The 21,471-nt window shown below is 43.6% G+C and overlaps 1 protein-coding gene and 1 non-coding gene across 9 annotated transcripts in view; one reads left to right on the top strand and one right to left on the bottom strand.

The window, feature by feature from the left end:
• The window catches only part of Ehmt1 (euchromatic histone lysine methyltransferase 1), a 155,433-nt gene that overhangs the window by 95,588 nt on the left and 38,374 nt on the right, over window positions 1–21,471 (bottom strand). For 5 of the 8 annotated variants that reach the window (XM_026415210.2, XM_026415206.2, XM_026415208.2 and 2 more), the window contains one exon: window positions 6,709–6,775. The exons of 1 other annotated variant lie outside the window; for it this stretch is intronic. In XM_026415210.2, coding sequence (XP_026270995.2) covers window positions 6,709–6,733 — 25 coding nt within the window. In that variant the 5' untranslated portion in view covers window positions 6,734–6,775. The remainder of the gene's footprint in view (window positions 1–6,708; window positions 6,776–21,471) is intronic. 2 more of the 8 variants (XM_026415207.2, XM_077797196.1) reach the window with 1 other exon arrangement.
• On the top strand, window positions 15,489–15,561 carry Trnav-cac (transfer RNA valine (anticodon CAC)). Its single transcript has one exon. It is a non-coding gene; the product is annotated as a tRNA-Val (tRNA).

The following is a 21,471-nucleotide window of genomic DNA, read 5'->3' as shown; positions in this document are numbered from 1 at the left end:
CTCTCCTTGACACTCTGAGGAAAACACAGAAAAATAGAATAGCCTATAGTCAGGGGAAATCTATAAAACATCAAAAGCATGAATAATGACAAGAAAAAGATCTGACTATATTGGAATTTCAGATTTTTGTTCTACAAGGAACATAAGTAGGCAAGGTTAAGCAATGTCTAAAACTAACAAGGGGTTAATATCTAGATGTTAAGTCACTGATTTAATCAAGCAAGAAGAGAGAGAAACCCTAACAAGAAGGGGGGAAATAATGTAAACAGGAAATACACCAAAAAGGAAATTTGGGGGCTAGGGATACAGTTCAAATTTGGGGGCTAGGGATATAGTTCAAATGGTAGCCTCGCATGCACAAGGCCCTGGGTTCAATCCAGCACCACAAAAAAATAAATAAAAATAAAAAATAAAAATGTTCACATGCATGGCTTAATACACAAATTCAAAGGCAGAGATGGTTCAAGTGGACAAGAAGCTGCATAGTGAGCAATATCCCCACAACTTACATTAAATAAAATAGGAAGCGCAGATTAAAGAAATGGGATGGGAAAGGCATGCAAAAGTGAATTTGTAAAAGGTTGGAGTGGCTATTTTAATATCAAAGCAAGGAAGTCTAACAAGGTACACAATACCATTCCATGGGGACAACAAAAGAACTTCAAAGTGCAAGAACTGAACACTGCTAGGACTGCTAGGGGAACCGATTCCACAGCTGAGGTCATAGATTCCCACAGCCCAGAGTCTCCTCAGCAAGGCTCAGAAGGCTGATCTGCCAGTCAGCAGCAGGCCCCGGCCTTACCCAGGTGGGACTCAGCACACAACATATGCACATTCACTGAGAGGCTAGGGGCGAACCTCAACTAACTTCAAGTGAGATGTGTGCTCTGGCTGACTGCAAAGGAAAGAAATTAAAAATCAACAACAACGACGAACTCTGATAAAACCCCCAACTCTCTGAAAACCAGAAACTAAACTAAAACACACTTTTTTTTTTTAAAGAGTGAGAGAGAGTGAGAAAGAGTGAGAGAGAGAGAATTTTAATATTTATTTTTTAGTATTTGGCGGACATAACATCTTTGTCTGTATGTGGTGCTGAGGATCGAACCCGGGCCGCACGCATGCCAGGCGAGCGTGCTACCGCTTGAGCCACATCCCCAGCCCCCTAAAACACACTTTTAATGAGACAAAGAATAAACCAAAAGGGAAATTACAAAGTATCTTGAATTGACAGAAAATGCAAACATAGCTCTCAGAATGTGAAGGATGCTGCTCAACAAGCTCACCAGGAAACAGGCCATGAGCCCTGTGTGGAAGGTAGAGGAAAGACTCAGCACAGAGCTCAGGGAACCAGAGAAAGTAAGGGACCAAATGAAAGTGAGAAGAGGAAAAAGCAGCACAGACTGAAGCATGAACTGCCAAGACAGAAAGCAGACAACAGAAGGAGTAAACACAACCAAGAACTGGTCTTTGTTGACAAGATAAATAAAATTAATGGACTTATTCTCTAAAGTCAGTATTACCCTGAGACCAAAACTAGACAGAGGCATAATACAAGAAAACCACAGGCCAATATTCTGAATAGATATACATGAAAATATTCTAAACAAATGCAGAATGAACCAAAACAAAAAACACATTTTACAAAATAATATGTCCAGTAAAGAAGAGTTTATTCCCGAAGGCAGGGTTAGTTTAATAGTCAAATAAACAATTAATGTAATCACTGTACTGACAAACTAAAATAAAAAACTAACAAAAATCACCCCAAGAGATTCAGAAAAACACCATCATTTCTGATAAAAATTAAGCAAAGCAGAAATAGCAGGAAGCTCTCTCAAGCTGACACAGGCTTCAGTAAACCCACAGCCAGCCTCTTAGGCAAGGTTGTCTGTGCTCACAGTTCCCACTCAACATCACCCTAAAGGTTCTAAAGGGTGCAGCAAAACAGAAGTAATCATGCAGGTCAGAAGCAGCAGCCGCAGGACTTGGATGACAGGATCCAAGATCCCTAGGGTCTGTGAAAAGGCCACCAGCACCGAGGACTGACCTTAGAAAGCCCACAGAACACAAGATAGACTGCAGAAATGACCTCAACATAAACCTCACACCTTTAAAAAATTAACTCCAAATGAAAAGAAATGTAAATTTATATCAGAAAACAAGACTTCTAGGGGAAAAAGTCAAGGGGCCCAGAACTAGCAAAGAGTCAGCCTTGACACAGAAACAAATTCCAAAAAAGAAAAAAGCAACAAATCAGACTTCACCAAAATTCAAAGCCCAGGAAAAGACTTCTACAGGGAGGAAATGCCCACTAGCTACATACCTGGCAAAGGACTAGTACCTGGAACACACAAAGAACCCTCAAAACTAAGTAGCAAATCTAATCCACAACAAAAATATCAGCAAAGGTGCAGAGAATTGGGGCCTTCACAATGATGCTGGGAACGCCAAAACCAGGGAAGACAGCTAAACACGCACTGACCCACAAGAGCACCTCACTCCTGAGCTAGAGCCCCAGAGAAAGCGTGTCAGGAAGCGTCTGCAGCAGTTTCACCATGACAGACAAGGGAACAGCCCAGATGTCCTCCAGTGAGTAAATGGTTGAGTGAACTCTGGGAATCCACACATAGAACATGACTAAGGAACACAGAACAACAAACCACTGATACCCAACAAAGCCTGAATGCACCCCAGGGAATTATGCTGAATGAAAAAAGTTGACCCCAAAAGGTTACCAAGCATATGTATACAGCATTTTGAAATGACAAAACTATAGAAATGGAGAATAGATTACTGGATGACAGCAGAAAGCAACAAAATGGGAGGTTCCAAAGGGTGAGGAGGAGGAGCCCATGGTGGGGATGCTGTGCACCTCACCATGGTCATGGCCGTGGTTATGGATATACGTGACAGACACAGAAGCAAATACACAAAGTAGGCAGGTACAGTTACCACACCTGTGATCCCAGAGATTCCAGAGGCCAAGGCAGGAGGATCACAAGTTCAAGGTCAGCCTCAGCTACTTAGTGAGACCCTATCTCAAAATCAAAAATAATTAAAAAGGCCTAGAGATATAGCTCAGTGGGACAGTGTTCCTGGATTCAATGAAAGAAAGATGGCCCAGGGCTGGGGGGAACTGGTGCAAACCACTGAGAAATCTGAATAGGTCTGGTGCATTGTACTCATGTCAAAAACCTGGTTTTGATTCTGTGTACAGTTTTGCAAGATGCTGTCATTAGTTGAAACAGATGAAGGATACTCGGGATCTCTTCACAATGTTTCTCACATGTACAATGCTTCTCACATGTAAATCTAAAATTATCTCAAAATACAATTCAACAGCAAAAGATAAACTGCAAATCTGTGTATCAGTTATGAGCAACTGGTAAGTAAAATTGTAAACAGCATAAGAACATATGAAGTAATTAGAGATACAAAACCTGTATGCTGAGATACAATGTGAAGCTATCAAAAACTAATAAAAATGGGCTGTGGGGCTAGGATTATGGCTCAGTTGTAGTGCACTTGCCTAGCATGTGTGAGGTACTGGGTTCAATTCTCACCACCACATATAAACAAATAAATAAAGGTCCATCAATAACTAATAATTTTTTAAAAAAAATGGGCCAGGGATATAGCTCAGTTGGTTGAGTGCTTACCTCGAATGCACAAGGACCTGGGTTCGATCCCCAGTACCACCACCACCACCACTACCACCCCAAAAAAGGAGAAGTATACCTTGTTCATGAATCAAAAGACTCCATATTGAGCCTTACATGTGTCAAATGAGAGAAGTCTGACAAGTGTAAAAGAGAATTCTCTGTGATCACACAGGTATTTGGCAAAGACTTCAAGTCAAGAGCAACAACCAACCTGGATTTAAAGTTACTATATTTCAAGCTAAAAAAGGACTAGTAACAAACCAACAAGAAGCCAAACTTTGCAAGTTAATAAATCAAGTGCCTTGGAAAAGCCTAACAATCTTTGTTTTAATACAGATATCCAGACTCAACATATTCAATCCACAAACACTACCAAAGTATCTACCATCCCATCAGGACTACTAGACATACAAGAGAACAAGAAATACAAGTACTCAGGGAAGACAGGTGCCAAGCTTAAACTGAAACACACAGAGAACAAGGCACACATACCCTCTACATGCACCCCTACAATGCATCTCTAGAAATGAAAGATGGCCAATATGAAAGGAGATTATCAGCGATGAAACTACCACCAGATTAGACAGAGGAAAGAGCACTCAGACACATTGTTAGAATCTATGCAAAATAAAGCACTGAAAGGTGAAAATGAGTGAGAGGAGCCTGACTGACAGGTGGAATGACATGAAGCAAACATGCATGTACTTGGAGAGGTAAAATGAAAAAGAGAGGCAAAACTATATTTGAAGGAGTAATAGCCAAAAAAAAAAAAAAAAAACAACAAAAAAACACACACACACACACACTTTAGTCAGGCACCAGGCATGAGGCACACCTGTAATCCCATTGGCTTAGGAGGCTGAGGGAGAAGGATCACAAGTTTAAAGCCAGCCTCAGCAAAAGCGAGGTGCTAAGCAACTCAGCAAGACCCTGTCTCTAAATAACATACAAAATAGGGGTGAGGATGTGGCTCAGTGTGAGTGCCCCTGAGTTCAATCCATACAAGGTGGGGGATGGGGCACTTTTGTCAAGTATTTCCAGACTTGAGGAAAACTACAAAAATCAATGATCCCAGAAAGTTAACAAACTTCTAGCAACATGCCAAAAATCAGAGATAAAGAGAAAATCTGAAAACAGCCAGAGAAGAAAAGGCAAATTACATACTGAGAAAAAGATAAACAGACTTCTGGTTCTAAGCAAAACAGTGAATTAATCCACTGATATGGATTAACTGTGTGCTAACTACAAGCAGACAGGGTGTGACTGGAGGAAGTAGGTCACTGGGCCTGTGCCTTTGGAATTTACATTTTGTCCCTGGAATTTACATTCTGCTCCTGGGCCATCATGTCCTGAGCTGCTTTCCTCCTCTACGTCCTTCTTCCATGATAGTCTGCCTCACCCCAGGCCCACAGCTATGGAGTTGGTCAACCATGGACTGAACCTCTGAAACTGTGAGCCACAATAAACTTTTCTTCCTTAATATCATTCTTGTCAGGTACTTTGCCACAGTGACTAAAAGCTGACTAATAAACCTAGAATTCCATACCCAGTACATCCTTCAACACAACACAGACAGACAAACTTTGAAAAGATGAATAACCAACACAAAAGTCACAGCAATGTCGATCTCACTTCTCCAGCTGGCTGGGCAATGGCACCACACAGAAAATCACTACCACACAGACAGGTGGGACATAAAGGCATGAGAAAAAACATGCAATTCTTAGGCAAAGAAAGCTGGAAAGACCTCAGACCTATTAAACTAGACATATTTCAGTACTATCAGGGATGAAGAAAGACATATCTTGGTAATAAAGGGGTAAATTCATCACAAAGATAGAACAATCTTAAATGTGTATGTAGCTAAGATGGACAAGGTCTCAGCTACCAAAACCAACAGAAGAAACAGAAAATCTGAATAAAACTCTAAGAAGTCAAGAAATTCTATTAGAAATAAAAACTCCCTATGAAGGAAAGATCAAGACCAGATGGCTCCACTGGTAAATTCTACCAAACATTCAAAGAATAATTATTATAATTTTTCACAAACCCCTCCAAATATTAAAAAGGGAACTCTCCACAATGTACTGTGAGGCAGCATTACTGATCTAAACACCAGAGAGACACCTCACAGGACAGTATCTTTTTTGTTTTGTGCAGGAACTGAACTCAGAAGCACTTTGCCACTGGGCTATATCTCCAGTTTTTAAAATTTTTTTGAGACACGGGTCCCTAAATTGCTAAGGCTGGCCTTGAAATTGACATCTCCTGCCTCAGTCTCCCGAGTTGCTGGGATCAGAGGTGTGTGCCACTACAATTCTGCCAGACAAATATCTCTTATGATACAAACACTAAAACTTCAGCAAAAGACTAGCAAACTGGATTGGAGGAAGGGGGTTGCTAAGGGGATAGTGAGATGGGATTAAAAATGAGAAAAAGCAGGATTTATCCCAGGAATGCACAGTTGGTTTAATGGCTAAATAACAATTCATTAAGAGAACAGAATAAAAGGCAAACATCAATAAGCATGTCAACTCACAGAAAAATCATTTAACAAAAAAATCAATACTTATTCCTGATTTTAAAAAAAAAACCTAGCACACACAGCACATGTCATTTGGGGTCTGGTTTCCTTCACTTCACAAAACACAGCTAAGTTTCATCTGTGTTGTTACATGAGTCATGCTGTTTGAAAACCATTCCACCATGCGTATGTGTCAGGTTGTCCAATTTGTTACTGGGTGAGGCCTGCGTATGAATAAAGATGCTACAACATTCCTATGACCATTCACTTTTCATTTTCTAGGTGCAGTGTTTCTGTTATCCACACTTTATTTTTTTGTTTGTTTGTTTTTTCCTTCTCTACAAGATCTTTTCTCTGTGTGTGTGTGTGTGTGTGTGTGTGTGTGCGCGCGTGTGTCTGTCTGTCTGTCTGTCGTCCAGGAATGGGAGAGATTAGAAATTACACTGAACCCCAGACAGATAACAGGGAGAGTGCAGGCAGCAAAATTCTGTCTCCCATCCCAGGGAACACAGCCCTTACCTTCTCTCAGGAGTTCAGTTTTCATGCAGCTATCCTGCTTAGTCTCACCCTTGGCCGGAACTACCTGCTAAAAAAAAAAAAAAACAACAACAACAGCCATCAACCTGAATGCATAAAGGCAGAAAACACAGTACACCAACATGACTTCTCCAAAATAAATCAGTTACAAAACTCACTACCAAACATCCACATGACTGGGGTTTATTCACCCACTGGATAACATAGTTGTCTCCAGGAGAAGGGATGGCATTCAGAAGACAGCCCAAGGAAACACCTGCTTACTCTGTAGTTCTTAAGACAGCCCTTTAGGAAGATGTGCTCATATATCACTTACATAATTAGAAATCTGAAATACTTTGATTATTATAGGACTACTACAATTTATTTCAAAATGCATTCTGTTGCCAACAATAATTAATCTAAATATTTCAAATGTCCAATAATTTACAAAAAAAAAAGTGTAAATCAAGAAAATAACAGGTCTGTAACCCTACCTACTAGGGAGGCTAAGGCAGGAAGACTGGAAGTTTGAGGATGACTTCAGCAACTCAGCAAGACCCTGTCTCAAAACAAAAAAACAAAAAGGTACGGAGGTATAGCTCAGTGGCAGAGCACCCCTGGGGTTAATCCCAGGCACCACAAAAAGAAAAAGTGAGCAATAAGACACTGAAGTCAGGCTGGGGATATAGTTCAGTTGGCAGAGTGTTTGCCTTGCATGCACAAGGTCCTGAATTCCATCTCCAGCACCACAAAAAAAAAAAAAAAAAAAAAAGACACTGAAGTCACTGAACATTGAGTGTAAGCGTCTATTACAGGGAGGCATATATGAATGACCCAAGGCTTCCTGGCATTGTTTTACTTTTCCTCAAACAGAACTCTTGCCTTCAAAAAGCTTAGTCTGGGGACTGGGGTTGTGGCTCAGTGGTAGAATGCTTGCCTAGTATGTGTGAAGCCCTGGGTTCCATCCTTAGCAGCACATATAAATAAATAAAGGTCCATTAACAACTAAAAAAATATTTCTTAAAAAAGCAGCAGTAGCTTAGTCTGCCCAGAGAAATGAAGGTAAACACACACAGTACTCCTAAGGAGGTCTTTCAGGATAAAGCAGCAGCAGCAGGAGCCAGCAAATGCCTTGTTCACACTGGGGGTGGGAACATAGGATAAAGACTATCGTATCTTCCCACTTTGAGCTCCAAAAACTTTTGGGCTCCCAGAACCTAAGGGCATAACTCCCAAAAAACTTCTTATAACTTCCAGAATATTTTTTCTAAAGACACCAGAAAAATTTCTCAGAATATTCCTACTGAACTTTGAATTCACTGCTATTTCCACTTCATGCCACTTATGCCTCCAAAGAACTTAGTCTTGCCCACCCTGTCACCCAAAGTTCCTAACCCCCACAACATCCCTTCTTCCTCAGTCCTGCTAAATATCTAGCATTCCCAGTGTTTCCCAAATGCTCCCACCAGCAGCCTTCTTGAGAGGAGCTGGTGACTCACTGACACCCCAGGAGGAGGCCAAGAAAAGGTATAAGCAGGTCTCAACTTCCTGTAAATTCCAGGTTATTCTCTCCCACCTTCCCCAGAGCTCCTTGTGTGGCCCAACTAGTAGTTTTCAAAGTGTAGGCTGAGGACCCCAGGGGTCCCTGAAAGGAAAATGGTTTCTAGGCACATGCATTATTTCTCAATCCTATCAGTAATGGCTGATTCTGCCCTCCCACCTGTAGCTGATGGCACCTCATGGATGTCTGCACTTCTCTCTTACCTATCACTAAGCACCAATACCAGATCAGGCAAGTGCTTCTGGGCGCTCCACAAGCCCCACTTCCACTTGCACATCTGCTTTTCACACCGCACAGATGCTGTTAGAATTCTTGGGAACTAGGATGCACAATCAACATCCTCTGGAGCAAAAAAAGACCAAGCTTGAGGTCCTCTGTGACTCCATGGAGAAAGGCACAGAGCATGGCAGTGCCAGGGATAAGCAAGAGAGGCAAGTGATGGAGCGCGTCAGCCTTGGACAAAAGCAGGAAGGGCAGAGCTTCCTGCAACTAGAATTCAAATGCTCTATGTGGCTGACTCCACATATTATCTAGTGGGCAAGAAAATGGTTCTCATCACCCTCGAAAAAGGGCCAGTGGCCTGCAAAATGTTCAGAACCTCTGAGGTGGATGGACACTAAGCCAGGAAAGGTTTACGGATGAGACATATTGCCCAAACCATAACAAATTCCATCCCACTCCCACTTCATGTGTTTTCCACGCCCTTACTCACACAAGCAGAATCAAGCTGTAAACAGAGACTTAATTAAGATGTGTCTCCAGCTCAGGGTGGAGCAACAAAACCTTGACAGCAAAAGGGCCTCTTGTACTAAGTGGCCTACTCCTCTGTCCTTTGCAAGAAGAGCCTTAACTGACACCTGAATGAGGATGAGGATGTGGGCTTTAGCCTTGGAAAACAAGACAGAACTGTTAATGGGCCCCAATTAAGGGTTTTTATTTTTGTTTCCTATCTGGGTTCCTCTACCTTTAAATTAGGTAAGGAGCTCAGTCCCATACTCAGCCCTATGGAAGTCATTACCCATAGCCTGAAGGCCGGGTGCATGAAGTGAGGGCAGTCCTGAATGAAGGTTACAGGAAAGTTCAGACTCAAGGGCTAACCAATAGCACTGGTACCTTTCCAATACCTGTTAAGCCCAGATTTATTTTATTTTATTTTATTTACAATTAAAATCAAAATTTTATTCTGATTTCACTAGTTTTTCTTCAATGCCATTTTGTTGTTGTTGTTCTAGGATCCAATGTCTAGAAGACAATGTTGCATTTTGACACAATGCTGTATGAGTTTTGTCTGACTTACAATAGTTTCTCGGGTGTTCCTTATGTTTGAGCGTTGTGATGGTACGCCATTATGCAGATTATTCATCAATTTGAAAGCACAAATTCTGACCAATAGTGTTCATACTTTTCCAAGACCTGATCAGCACAAATACTAATCAATGCCCCTACCCAGTAGCTATATAAACTCCTAGACTTACACCTAAGTGGCAATCTGCTATCAGGTCCCCTCTCGCCTCTTTTTTTTCTTGCTTAAATAAAGCCTACTCCTTTCACTCCCTCCTTCCATGGATTTCATTCTTTATATTTGTGAGATAAGACCCTGGAAACAACTGGGGTCTGCTGTGATACTAGAAGGCACAGCCTGCCATTAAGAGCTTCAGCAACATCACTGGACCAGTGATGTGGAGAAGAATCCAGCTTTTCCAGCTACAACCCTCAGAGGTGATGTATGCAGGCATCCCTGCTGGGATTAGCTGCTAACACTTAAATGGGCTTTCTCAGGGCTACAGATACCCCCAACCACCAGCAGAAACAGAGAATCAAATTTTGTCTCAAACTCCAGTTTCACCAGCAACCCATGCGATGGAGCTCTGACCACTGCAGGGATGCCAAACCCTTGGCAGCAAGAGGCAGACCAACTGCTAAGTCTCAGTACCCATATTCATTTTCTCTAAGACCTAAGCTCCTGGAGAAATAAGCAATTCCAGTCTAAGGCAAGAAAAAGTGTAGGTCCATTCCAAAGCACCAAGTAGTGCCCAAGAAAGAATGTGAGCAAAAGATGACAAGAGTGTTCCAAGAAACAGCAATGCCTGAAGGGGTTCCTAATGGCTAAGTATGGACACTTTGAACCTCAAAATAGATGATCACAATAATGGATTTCAACCACTTAACATAATAATGATGGCCTGAATAGACATAAACATTATATAAGTGGATAGACAGTAAGTAAATGAAGGCAAAGCTCTTCTTCCTAATAGAATGCCAAATGTGGTTGCAACCAGAAGTTGGAACTGAAAAATCACTATTTTACTACTCCCATCAGATAGGTTAGGTTCAATGCATAGATGGATTCTAAAACTATGAGGAGCAAGCTTAATAAGAAACAGGAGGGCTGGGATTGTAGCTCAGAGGTAGAGCGCTTGCCTCGCACGCACGTGTGAGGCACTGAGTTTGAGCCTCAGCACCAATAAACAAAGTAAAGGTTAAAAATATAAAGAAAAGAAACAGGGTATTTACAAGCTCTCAATGTATTTTTAATTATAAAGGTAAAAAGAGTAACTGCAGAGGAGAAGCCCAGTGGGCAACACCTTAACCACAGGTCAACATGAACTATCATGGGACAAAGAGCATCCATTTGATAGACTGACTGCACAACATCACTTCTACAGCTTCCTGAACAGTGCACAATCTCAGGTCAATCACAAGGAGACATTAGCAAATTCCAACTGAGGACCTTTTAAAAAACAGCAGGCCTGTATTTTCCAAAAATGTCCCTTTTTGAAAGTCAAAGACTAAAAAACTTGACTGGGGCTGTAGCTTAGTTGTGGAGCACTTGCCTGGCACATGCAAAGCCCTGGGTTCAATCTTTGCACCACATAAAAATAAATAAATAAAATAAAGGTATTGTGCCCATCAACAACTAAAAAAGAAAAAATAATAAAGAATGAAGAGACACGACAATTTGTGCAGTGCACCATATGCAACTGTCACAAAGGAAATTACTGTAAGTACCGTACACAGAGTAGAGAACTGGATCAAGGCTAAATGTCCTCCAGATTTGTCATCGCACCATGGTTATAAAAGAGAAATGCTCTTGTGCGCAATTAAGGACAAAGTGGTATGAAGTCTGAGTTTGCTTTCAAATGGCTTCAGAGGAAAGAAGTATGTTGTACGTGTGTGCACATGTACCTGTGTGTGTGTGTGTGTGTGTGTGTGTGTGTATTTGACTGTCTGCACGTGTGCACTTTTGTGGGCTCAGCTGGAAGATCTCAAGCAATGCACGTGAGTGAAGGGTCCACAAAGTCACTGTACAAATCTCTCAACTTTTCTGCCTATCTGAAGTTATTTTTCATAAAAGCTTCCTTAGAAAGACAAGGCTAAGGAAGTCTGAGGACTGGAAACATGGTAGTACAAAAGTGAGATCTAGACAGGGAGAAAGCACAAATCAAGCCCGGACCTCAGGAGACAGGGGCACAGGTCAGGAAATGGGGCAGGAGCAGACTGACAGTCTCAAGCAAGAGGATCCTAGGAGATGTAGTCAAGGCCACATAGATCAAATGGTACAGCTCTCGAGTTGGGGCCTGGACCACATGCAAGTGTCTTTGCCCACTGTGGGGTCTCCTATCATCACCTGGCTCCTGCACTTTGGTTTCCAGTTAAGAAATAAGGACTGGAGCCCTTGTTCCAAAAGCCACTGTGTTCCCATGCTGGTGCATGGAGTAAGTGCTGCTGACATGTAAAAGGTCTCTGTAACCTGCCAAACACAGTACTACCTGGAGATCTGCCTGGCGCCCAGCACTATGGCTAACAAGCTCTCAGCACTAGTTGCATAAACACAGTTCCCAGAGAGCATAGTGAAATGAAAACACAGAGGCCACATACTGATGTGCAGCCATCTCCTCATTGTCTAGGTGCAGTCTGCCTCAGGAAGAGAGGAAATTCCCACCTTGTGCTTCAGGGGACAGAGAAGAAGCACTGTACCCCATATTTCACAGAGGATAAAAGGATCCCAGAGAGCCATGAGGAAGAGAGGGGAGAAGAAAGGCCCCACTGCTCTCCTCGGTTCGTAAAAGTATTGGGGCAAGGCTGGACACAGGCCCCATACCTTTAGGAAACCCATCAGAGAGCCTAGGGTTATGGTTTGGATATGAGGTATCCTCTTACCCACAAAAAAGCTCCTCTGTTAATGTAGGAGCATTCAGAGGTGAAATGACTACATTTTGAGAGCTGCGACCTAAATAGATGATCAATCTATTTGATGGATTAATAATTATAACATTAATATAATATTATAACGTGAATGCAACTAACTAGATGATCACTATAGGCAGGCAGTGCATGACTAAACAAAGTAGGTCACTGGGGGCATGTTTGGGTTGTCTATATTTTGTCCCTGGAGACTCTGTCTCTCTCCCTCTGCTTCCCAGGTGCCATGATCTGAGTAGCTTTCCTTTGCCATGTCCTTCCACCTTGACATTCTGCCTCATCTTGGGCCCAAAGCAATGGAATCAGCTGACCATGTACTGAGAACTCTGAAATTCTAATCTCAAAATAAACTTTTCCTCCTCTAGTTTTTCAAACCAGACATTTTGGTCACAGAGACAAAAAGCTGACTAGTACACTGGGAGATCGCTTCCCATAACCCAGGAATCCCCCACAGTCCACGATTCCCTTCTGTGGCTAGGGATCCTCCTGACAATCTAGACATCAGCTCTTAAGGCCCTACAGCCCCTGCTCCCCACCCCCCACAGCCCAGAAATATCCTCCCCCCATAGTATGTGGTATTCCCTCACAGCCTTGGGAACCCCACCCATGGCTCCAAGATGCTCCAACAGCCCTGAAGCATTCAGTCCAAAATCCATTCCTTCAGTCCAGGGACCTCCAGGATTAAGGGATACCCTTCCTCAGACCACAGGTCAAGACCCTTCCACAGCTAGTCCCTTAGCCTTAGAGCAGCAAGAGGTTGAAGAGTGAGGGCCATAACAATGGGTCTGACTCTGGGCTTCTTCTCTGTCCTCCTTTTCCTCAGCATGAGCCACACCTGCTTGACATAAAGCCTCAAAGTCACACAGCTTTAACACTGGCAGTGGGAGTACCTGGACTCCATTCCCATGCCAAGACCAGAGTCTACTAAGTGGCACCCAACACCTGCACCTCCTCCTTGGAGAACGAGGCAAATGCCACTGGCCAAACACCCTTGATCCGCCTCTTTTCCATGAGCATCAGCCCTTGCATTTTCGAAGTGGCACATGTGGGAATACAAACCAGAACAGCAGGTGAGAGAAGGGAACCAACGTGTGCAAGTGTGAACTTTCCACCTTTTCTCCAAACACTGCCTTCACTTCTCTCCACCTAAAAGCTTCCCCTTGGGAGTTCTTGCTATTGCTGTTGGTTCTTGGTTCATGTGCCCACACTCAAGAACACCCAGACTCTCTACTGCAGGCCTGGGGAGCTACAGTTGAAAACAAGAAGTCCAAGAAACCCGGGTCAGTAGTGCTTGCCCTGGCTGATACGACTGAACACAAAGCTGTCCTTAGGAAGAACAATGATGCTGTTCTGGAGGCTAGAGCCGGCTTCTACCCCCACAAAGTGACAGTGGTCCTGGGCAAGAAGAAATCCCCATGAGGTCAAAGGTCAAGTTTTTTGTGAAAGTTTGTAACTACCACCACCTCATGCCCACAAGGTACATCTCTCCAGGACAAAAGTCACCCACAAAAATGTTCTGAAATGCAAAGCCCAAGGGAGGCCAGGGTCAAATTCAGAGGCAGGTACAAGATGAGCAAGAACAAGGGTTCTTCCAGAAGCTTCAGTTGTAGAGATGTTTTCCTCTCAGTCATTAAAAATAAAAACAGAGGAGTTGGGATTGTGGCTCAGTGGCACAGCATTTGCCTTGCACATATGAGGCACCACATAAAAATAAATAAATAAAATAAAGGTATTGTATCCAACTACAACTAAAAAAAAAAGTTTTAAATAAATGATTTTTTTAAAAAATAAGGGGCTGGGGTTGTGGCTCATGAAGCTGAGGCAAGAGGACTGCGAGTTCAAAGCCAGTCTCAGCAACTTATCAAGGCCCTAAGAACTCAGAGAGACCTTGTCCCTAAATAAAATATAAAAAGGGTTGGGAGTGTAGCTCAGTGAGTGGTTAAGGGCCGCTGGGTTCAATCCACAGTACCACAAAAAAAAAAAAAAAAGAGTCTGGTAAGGAAAGAGCACAGAATTCAGACGATGACCACTATAAGACTCCTAAAACTCAAAGACAAGGCTGAGACAGGGATATCACAAGTTTGAGGACAGCTTCAGAATACCGAGAGAGAGAGAGAGAGAGAGAGAGAGAGAGAGAGAGAGAGAGAGAGAGAGAGAGAGAGAGAGAGAGAAGAAATGGTGATGTAGCTCAGTGGTAAAGCACCCCTGGATTTAGTCCCTAGTTTAAAAAAAAAGGAATGTATGAGAGTCTGTTAGAAGTATTAGAATACAAGCACGTGAAAATATTTAAATTACTTTGCAAATTTAAAATTTAAAGACAGAAGAAAGAACCAATGGACGTGCATCAATTCTAAACTGGAAAGAACACTGAAGACAATTGTTCCCAGCTGCCTAAACTCAGGCCCTGCCTAAGTCTAGGCCCTGTCTGGCCCAAAAAGGGGCTGGGGTGAGCCAGGCTCTGGGCAGGTGGGTACAATCCTGCCAGGGACATCTGGGCCCTAGGATGGTGCTACCCCAGCCACTCTATGTATGCGCAGCTTCTGCCTGGTGTTGCTGAGCTCCGTCCCTTACCAGCGTTCATGCTCCTTTAAAGTCCCTGCCATTGTCCCGGATGAGTGCCTAAAGAGGTGAGTCAGACCCATGCATTTACTGAAGACAGCACACTACAGCATTTGGTAATCTCCCTGGCACAGCCACCAGGAGGCAAAGACTACCAGGTAGTACACTGCCTAGGGTAACACATCTAGAAATCACTTCAAAAGTGGTAATTTTGGGTCTGGGGATATAGCTCAGATGGCAGAGTACTTGCCTCACATGCCTAAGGCCCTGGGTTCAATCCCCAGCACCACCAAAAAAAAAAAAAAAAAAAAAAAAAGCAGTCATTTTGCTTCTTTTCCTAGTCAAAGCCTGAAGTTTTCCACCGCGTACCCTGCTTTTGAACAACATAGCCAGACAAGACCAATTGAGTTCGTGTTTTGCCAGCAAACTAAATATTAAGACGATGATAACTTAGGCTGGGAATATAGCTCAGTTGGTAGAGTGCTTGCCTCACATGCATAAGGCCCTGGGTTCAAACCCCAGTACCACCAAAGACTAAGACAACGATGACTTCTTCTCAGCACCCATTAAGCAGTCTCTGTTTCTACACAGCATCTTCGATGCTACCAAGAGGTTAAAGGGATGCAAGAGAAAGGACCCATCACCAGCCCAGTTGACTCAGCGGCATCCAAAGGCTCTCAGAGAAGGCCATGCACTCTGCAAGTAGGAGTCATGTGAAGACATGAGGCTATGGTTGCTCTCAGCACCACCAGAGAGGTACCTGCATGTGGCTCTACCAGGCAAATGCCTTCAAGAGGCATTTCTCTTGTTACTGACTCAGCAAGCACAAAATACTTGACCCAGAGAACTTCTCACCTCAGCCATGAGGGTTAACCACAGAAGGCATCCTTATATTCTAGGCCACAAGGAAACCCATCAAGTTACCAGAAACTTTAAACTGCTTCCAGTCTCCACAACACTGTGCCTGGGCAATGGGACAGCCCTGTGGTGGGAACACAGCCAGGCTGGTCAGCCCAAAGGTCAGGTGGGAGCTTCCTCAAGACAAACACAGGCCACAAGTGCCTATTGTGTAACTCACAGAGACCACCTGTAAAAATATAATCTGGAAAGGGGGCAGCAGCCACACCTGTGACCCCAGTGACTTGGGAGGCTGATACAGGAGGATAGCAAGTTCAAGACACACATGGGCAACGTAGCAAGACCTGTCTCAAAATGAAGAGGTGTGGCTCAGTGAGCTCTTGCCTAGCATGTGTGATGCCCTTGGGTTCAATCCAAAGTACTGCCAAAAAAAAAAAAAATGATACATAGGTTGCAAATCCTACTGTTGTCAACTTAAAGGTCCGTTCTCACTGGCTCAGACCTTGTAGGAAGCAGAAAGGCTCACAGACAAAACTGAAGGCCACAGGCTGTATTCCCTCCTCTGGAACTGGGACCTGGTAGACTAGGCCCTCCCTTCCTGAAAGCCACACCATCTCACAGATCAGCTTCCGCCTCCCCAGAAAGAGCCTCCCCAAGTCTCCTTCACGTCCATGCAGGGCCAAAGAACTCAGGGCCCTTGTGCATGCACAGAAAACTAATTTTTAACAGCTGTACATATCTCATGTTTAAGAGCCAGTTTAAACAGAAGGGCTCAAAACCGGGTTCCTCACCAGAACAGCAGGACTACAAAGGTACACAGAACAAACAGAAGGTGTGAATGACTCTCATGTGGGAGGCAGAAAAAGAAGAAAAAAACATTCTTGCATGGAATGAACACCCTTCTTTCCCACTTTGGCCTCAAAGTATTTTTATCCTGCCATTTGTGAGGGGATCAGTTTTTATATATCAGCTACCTGCACTGTGAAGACAGATCCAGGTGACAAGACATTTTGGAAAGGAAACCTGGCAAACTCTCTTCAAACTTGCCTGCCTATGAAAAAGACTCACTGTGACTATAACAAGTCTGGAGGAGAGGTGTGCTTCCTCTTTGGGAACTGTCATGGCACCAAAAAAATCAGGAAATGCAAATAGTTCTCAAAGACTGGAGCATCTCCAGCTCAGCAAACTCAGAGATGCAGAGCGCTATCTGCCATCTCTGATCTCAAGTATTTCCACATACCAGCTTCCCCAATTATCAAAGGGGGCGGAGAGAAAAAGAATGAATCCTTTCAACAGCTCTCAGAAATTTTCTTTTCCTTTTGTTTTTTTGTTTTTTTCCTTGGCAGAAAAAGGAAAGTTTGTTCCTAAATTTGGAGAAAACAATTAATATCCAAAGTAGCCCCAGAAATTACACTTAGGAGATTTCAAAATACCAGAACAGATTTCCTTTCCATATACTACTTAACCCTTAGGTGGGCCTCCCTGCAAAGAAAGAAACCCATCCTTGCTGCATTTATGGAGGGCTCTTTCAGCCACTCAATTTTTCCAAAAGCAGGTCTGACATATATCCTATTTATTCTACAGGTCCCTGAACATTGTGATGCTGACACTCCTCCACCCACAGGAGGGATCTACATTCCCTCACCTTTACCTGGGTGTGCCTCACAGCTGCCTGGGCACAAAGAACATGGTGATGTGACTCTGCCTAACACCAAGGTCCCAAAGTCATCGGCATGCTATAGGCACAGCTCCACCACATCAGTTCACGCAATGCTGCCCAACCACTACATGTGAGAAGCCTGTACCACACAGAGAGCTCCAGCCACCAGCCATGCAACAGGTGAGCCTTCAGATAAGCCCAGCCCAGTGTCCAAGGCTTTCCATCAAGGCTCCAGAACCAGAACCAGAAAATCTTCACCCCTGTGCCTTGTCTGACAATCACTATTGTTTCACCACCAAGTCATCAGGTAGGGCATTGCACAACACTCCTTCCCCAGCCAATGCCAATATCCCAAGAGGTAAGGAGGAAGCCATCTGTACTCCCAGCACAGGTCTGGCTCACAGAGCTCGCTCAGCAATCCAAGCTCCATGCTCACTGGCTGCTAAGGCCCCAGCTAAACAGTCTTCATCTGTACCCTCAGGGAATTCAACCTACGGAGAAGATGCAGCAAGCTGAGGATGTGAGGGATTAAACTGATAAGCACAAATGTTCCAAGCACTGAGAAAGCATGGGCAGAGGCCTGGTAGTAATGCAAGGCGGGTGCAGGTTGAAGTTTTTTCCAGTCACTAAAACCTGCTCATGCACGAGAGCCAGCTACGTGAACACGCTCCCTCAGTGTGAGTAGTGTGTGTAGTGACTCCTGGCCAGAGTCTTATCTGTTCCAAAACATACAGCAGGAGTTAAAGTCAAGCAACTTTTATGCTACATGGAGACAGTGGTACCTGTTTCTTATGACCAATAAATGTGCTAATTTTCTAGTTTACACATCAGTTTGTTTCAAGTTTGGATAGTACAATGACCAATTTGATTTACTAACGAAATCAAGTTTTCTGAACCTGACACCTCACAGCCTGCCTTTCCAGTGGAGTTACTACACAGTGGGGCCTCCACCTGGTCAGCCAGACTCCCATATGGACAGTTCCTGCCTCCATGGTAGCACAGCATATGAGCATGTGGAACTATGGCTGGGCTGCTGGCTGGAACTGGCAAACACTCAGAGCACACAGCTCAGAACACATCCCCTGGAAGCAGACTACCTCCACTGGAGGGCTGGGAGCAGGCAAGTCCTGAACTCCCTCTCTCTCTAAATTTAATATGGAGCAAGTTAAGATGAAAATTCATGGACTCCATTAGAAATCACAAGGCCATGACCCACAAGAATACCTGACAGAAGGCTGAGGGGTGGCTCAGTGGTGGAGCACCTGCCTAGCATGCACAAAACCCCGGGTTCTTTCGAAGCACCATAAAAAATTCAAAAAAGAATGTCTCATAGAAAGAAGACCCAGAACAAGAACAGGGCCTGCACACTACCAGCCCCAGGCCCACCTCTGTGCCCAATGTGAGCCCAGTGATGTAGCACTGAGAACTCTGCTGGCTTAACCTTAAAGATACAGTTGTTGCTTCCTCATTTCAGCCAATTTTCAAAATATGAACAGTCCCAGGGAAGGGAGGAATGCTCAGTGTGCTGTCATTTGTTAGCTCTAAGAGGAGCAACATGCCTCATAAACATCTGTGCCCTAAAAAAAAATCAGTGATGGAAATCCAACATAGGCCATTCTGTAAGACCACTTGATAGGGCTGGGGATGTGGCTCAAGCGGTAGCGCACTCGCCTGGCGTGCGTGCGGCCCGGGTTCGATCCTCAGCACCACATACCAACAAAGATGTTGTGTCTGCCGAGAACTAGAAAATAAATATTAAAAATTCTCTCTCTCTCTCTCTCTCTCTCTCCCCCCTCTCTAAAAAAAAAAAAAAAAAAAAAAAAAAGACCACTTGATAGGTTCCTCACCAAGTCAGTGGCATGAGAAGACTTTGGGGATAGGGGTTGCTCTAGACACCAGTCTTAAACCTAAGCAAGTACAAAGTGTGGACTGTGTCAGGATCCTGGTGGGGGCAAACCAACAACCCAAAACTCACATTTCAAAATAATTAGGGAAAACGTGAAAGTAGTTAGATGATACCCCAGTTATTGTTAATTTCAAGGGTGTGAAAACAGCATTGTGGGGGCTGGGGATGTAGCTCAAGAGGTAGCGTGCTCGCATGCGCCACCTGGCATGCATGCGGCCCAGGTTCGATTCTCAGCACCACATACAAACAAAGATGTTGTGTCCACCGAAAACTAAAAAATAAATATTAAAAAATTCTCACTCTCGGGCTGGGGATGTGGCTCAGCGGTAGCGCGCTCGCCTGGCATGCGTGCGGCCCGGGTTCGATCCTCAGCACCACATACCAACAAAGATGTTGTGTCCGCCGAGAACTAAGAAATAAATATTAAAATTTCTCTCTCTCTCTCTCTCTCTCTCTCTCTCTCTCTCTCTCTCTCTCTCCACTCTCACTGTCTCTTTAAAAAAAAAAAAAATTCTCACTCTCTCAATTCTTTCTCTCTCACTCACTCTCTCACACTCTCTCTCTCTTTAAAAAAAATTTTTTTTAAAAATTAAAAAAAAAAACAGCATTGTGTTTGACTTTAAGTCTGTATTTTTTTAAGGATATATACCAAGTATTTAAAGATGAAAATTTTCACCTGGAAGACACCTGAGCAAAAATTAATAAATAAAAGATCAAGAAGAGTAGAAAGGGGCTGAGGCTGTAACTTAGTGGTAAAGTGCTTGCCTAACATGTGTGAGACACTAGGTTCGATTCTCAGCACCACATATAAATAAATAAATGTCCATCAACAACTAAAAAAAAAAAATTTTTTTTTTAAAAAGGTAGAAAGAACACAGGGATGGTATGGCAAAATACTGTCAACTACCACCCAGTTGTAAGATATCTACTCTTATGAAAAGCTTCAATTTTAACTGTATTATAAGAGTAGATGTATTATAACAATTTAACTAAAAACTAGATCTAAAACAGAAGATAGTCATGCCTTCTTTGCATCAAAAAGGAGAGCTACACCCACCTCTACCCACACACCGGGTTGTAGGTACTTGGGCAGCCTGGGACCTTCCACATTGCATCATGCACTGAGCACTGGAAACCAGACACCAAAGTAACACCGAGTACCAGGGCTCACAAACCAGTCTGATCAGACTCAAATGTCAGCTCTGCCACTTACTAGATGTGTAATCTGTGGGAGACCAACCTTACACGTGACTGAGTCACACTCCCCAGTTGGGTGCTGAGGCGCGCAGTCACAGAAATGTGGCAGAGCTTTCCCCACCCTTCTTGGGTTCGAGGGTCCGTGTCTCGTGCATGGATGTGTCTTGCTACAGCCCCATGAGTGAAGCTATGCTCACCTGTTCCTTTGTAATATAATCCCTTGCCCTGTTTAGGATAGAATCTTCCATGGAAGTGCCTTGTATGTGTCCCCTTCTCTAACTGTGCCCTTGGGTGTGGCCTACCCAGGTGTCAGTCAACCTGCTGACAGTGGACATCATGAAGATAGACTCAGCCCCCTGAAACCTCACCCCTTGCCTCATTTGAATAGCTTCTCCTCAATAAAAGGGGCCAGCGCATGATCTCGCTCTTTCTCTTCCTGCGGACCCTTAAGGTCAGAGGAGCCGTCACAGCGACCCCAAAGAAAAAGGTAGTGCATCTCTTGTGTGGTTATCTCATGCAGCCCAGTCAGCCCAGTTTACCTGGAGTGACCCCTGAGTCATTTAGTAGTGAAATCAGAAACCCGGCAGTAATCTATCTTGGTTACATAATGCACTGTGCCTCAGTTTACCCTTCAGTAAAATGGAAGCAACTTGGGCTGGGGTTGTGGCTCAGTGGTAAAGTACTTGCCTAGCATGCGTGACATGCTGGGTTCGATCCCTGGCACCACATAAAAACAAACAAATAAAATAAAGGTATTGTGTCCATCTACAATTAAAAAGATCTTTTAAAAAAATGGAAGCAACTAACAACTAACATAAC

The sequence above is a fragment of the Urocitellus parryii genome, chromosome 4 (assembly GCF_045843805.1).
Source record: "Urocitellus parryii isolate mUroPar1 chromosome 4, mUroPar1.hap1, whole genome shotgun sequence".
NCBI lineage: Eukaryota > Metazoa > Chordata > Mammalia > Rodentia > Sciuridae > Urocitellus > Urocitellus parryii.
The sequence above is the reverse complement of the archived record's forward strand: the minus strand, read 5'-3'. Positions and strand labels throughout refer to the sequence as shown.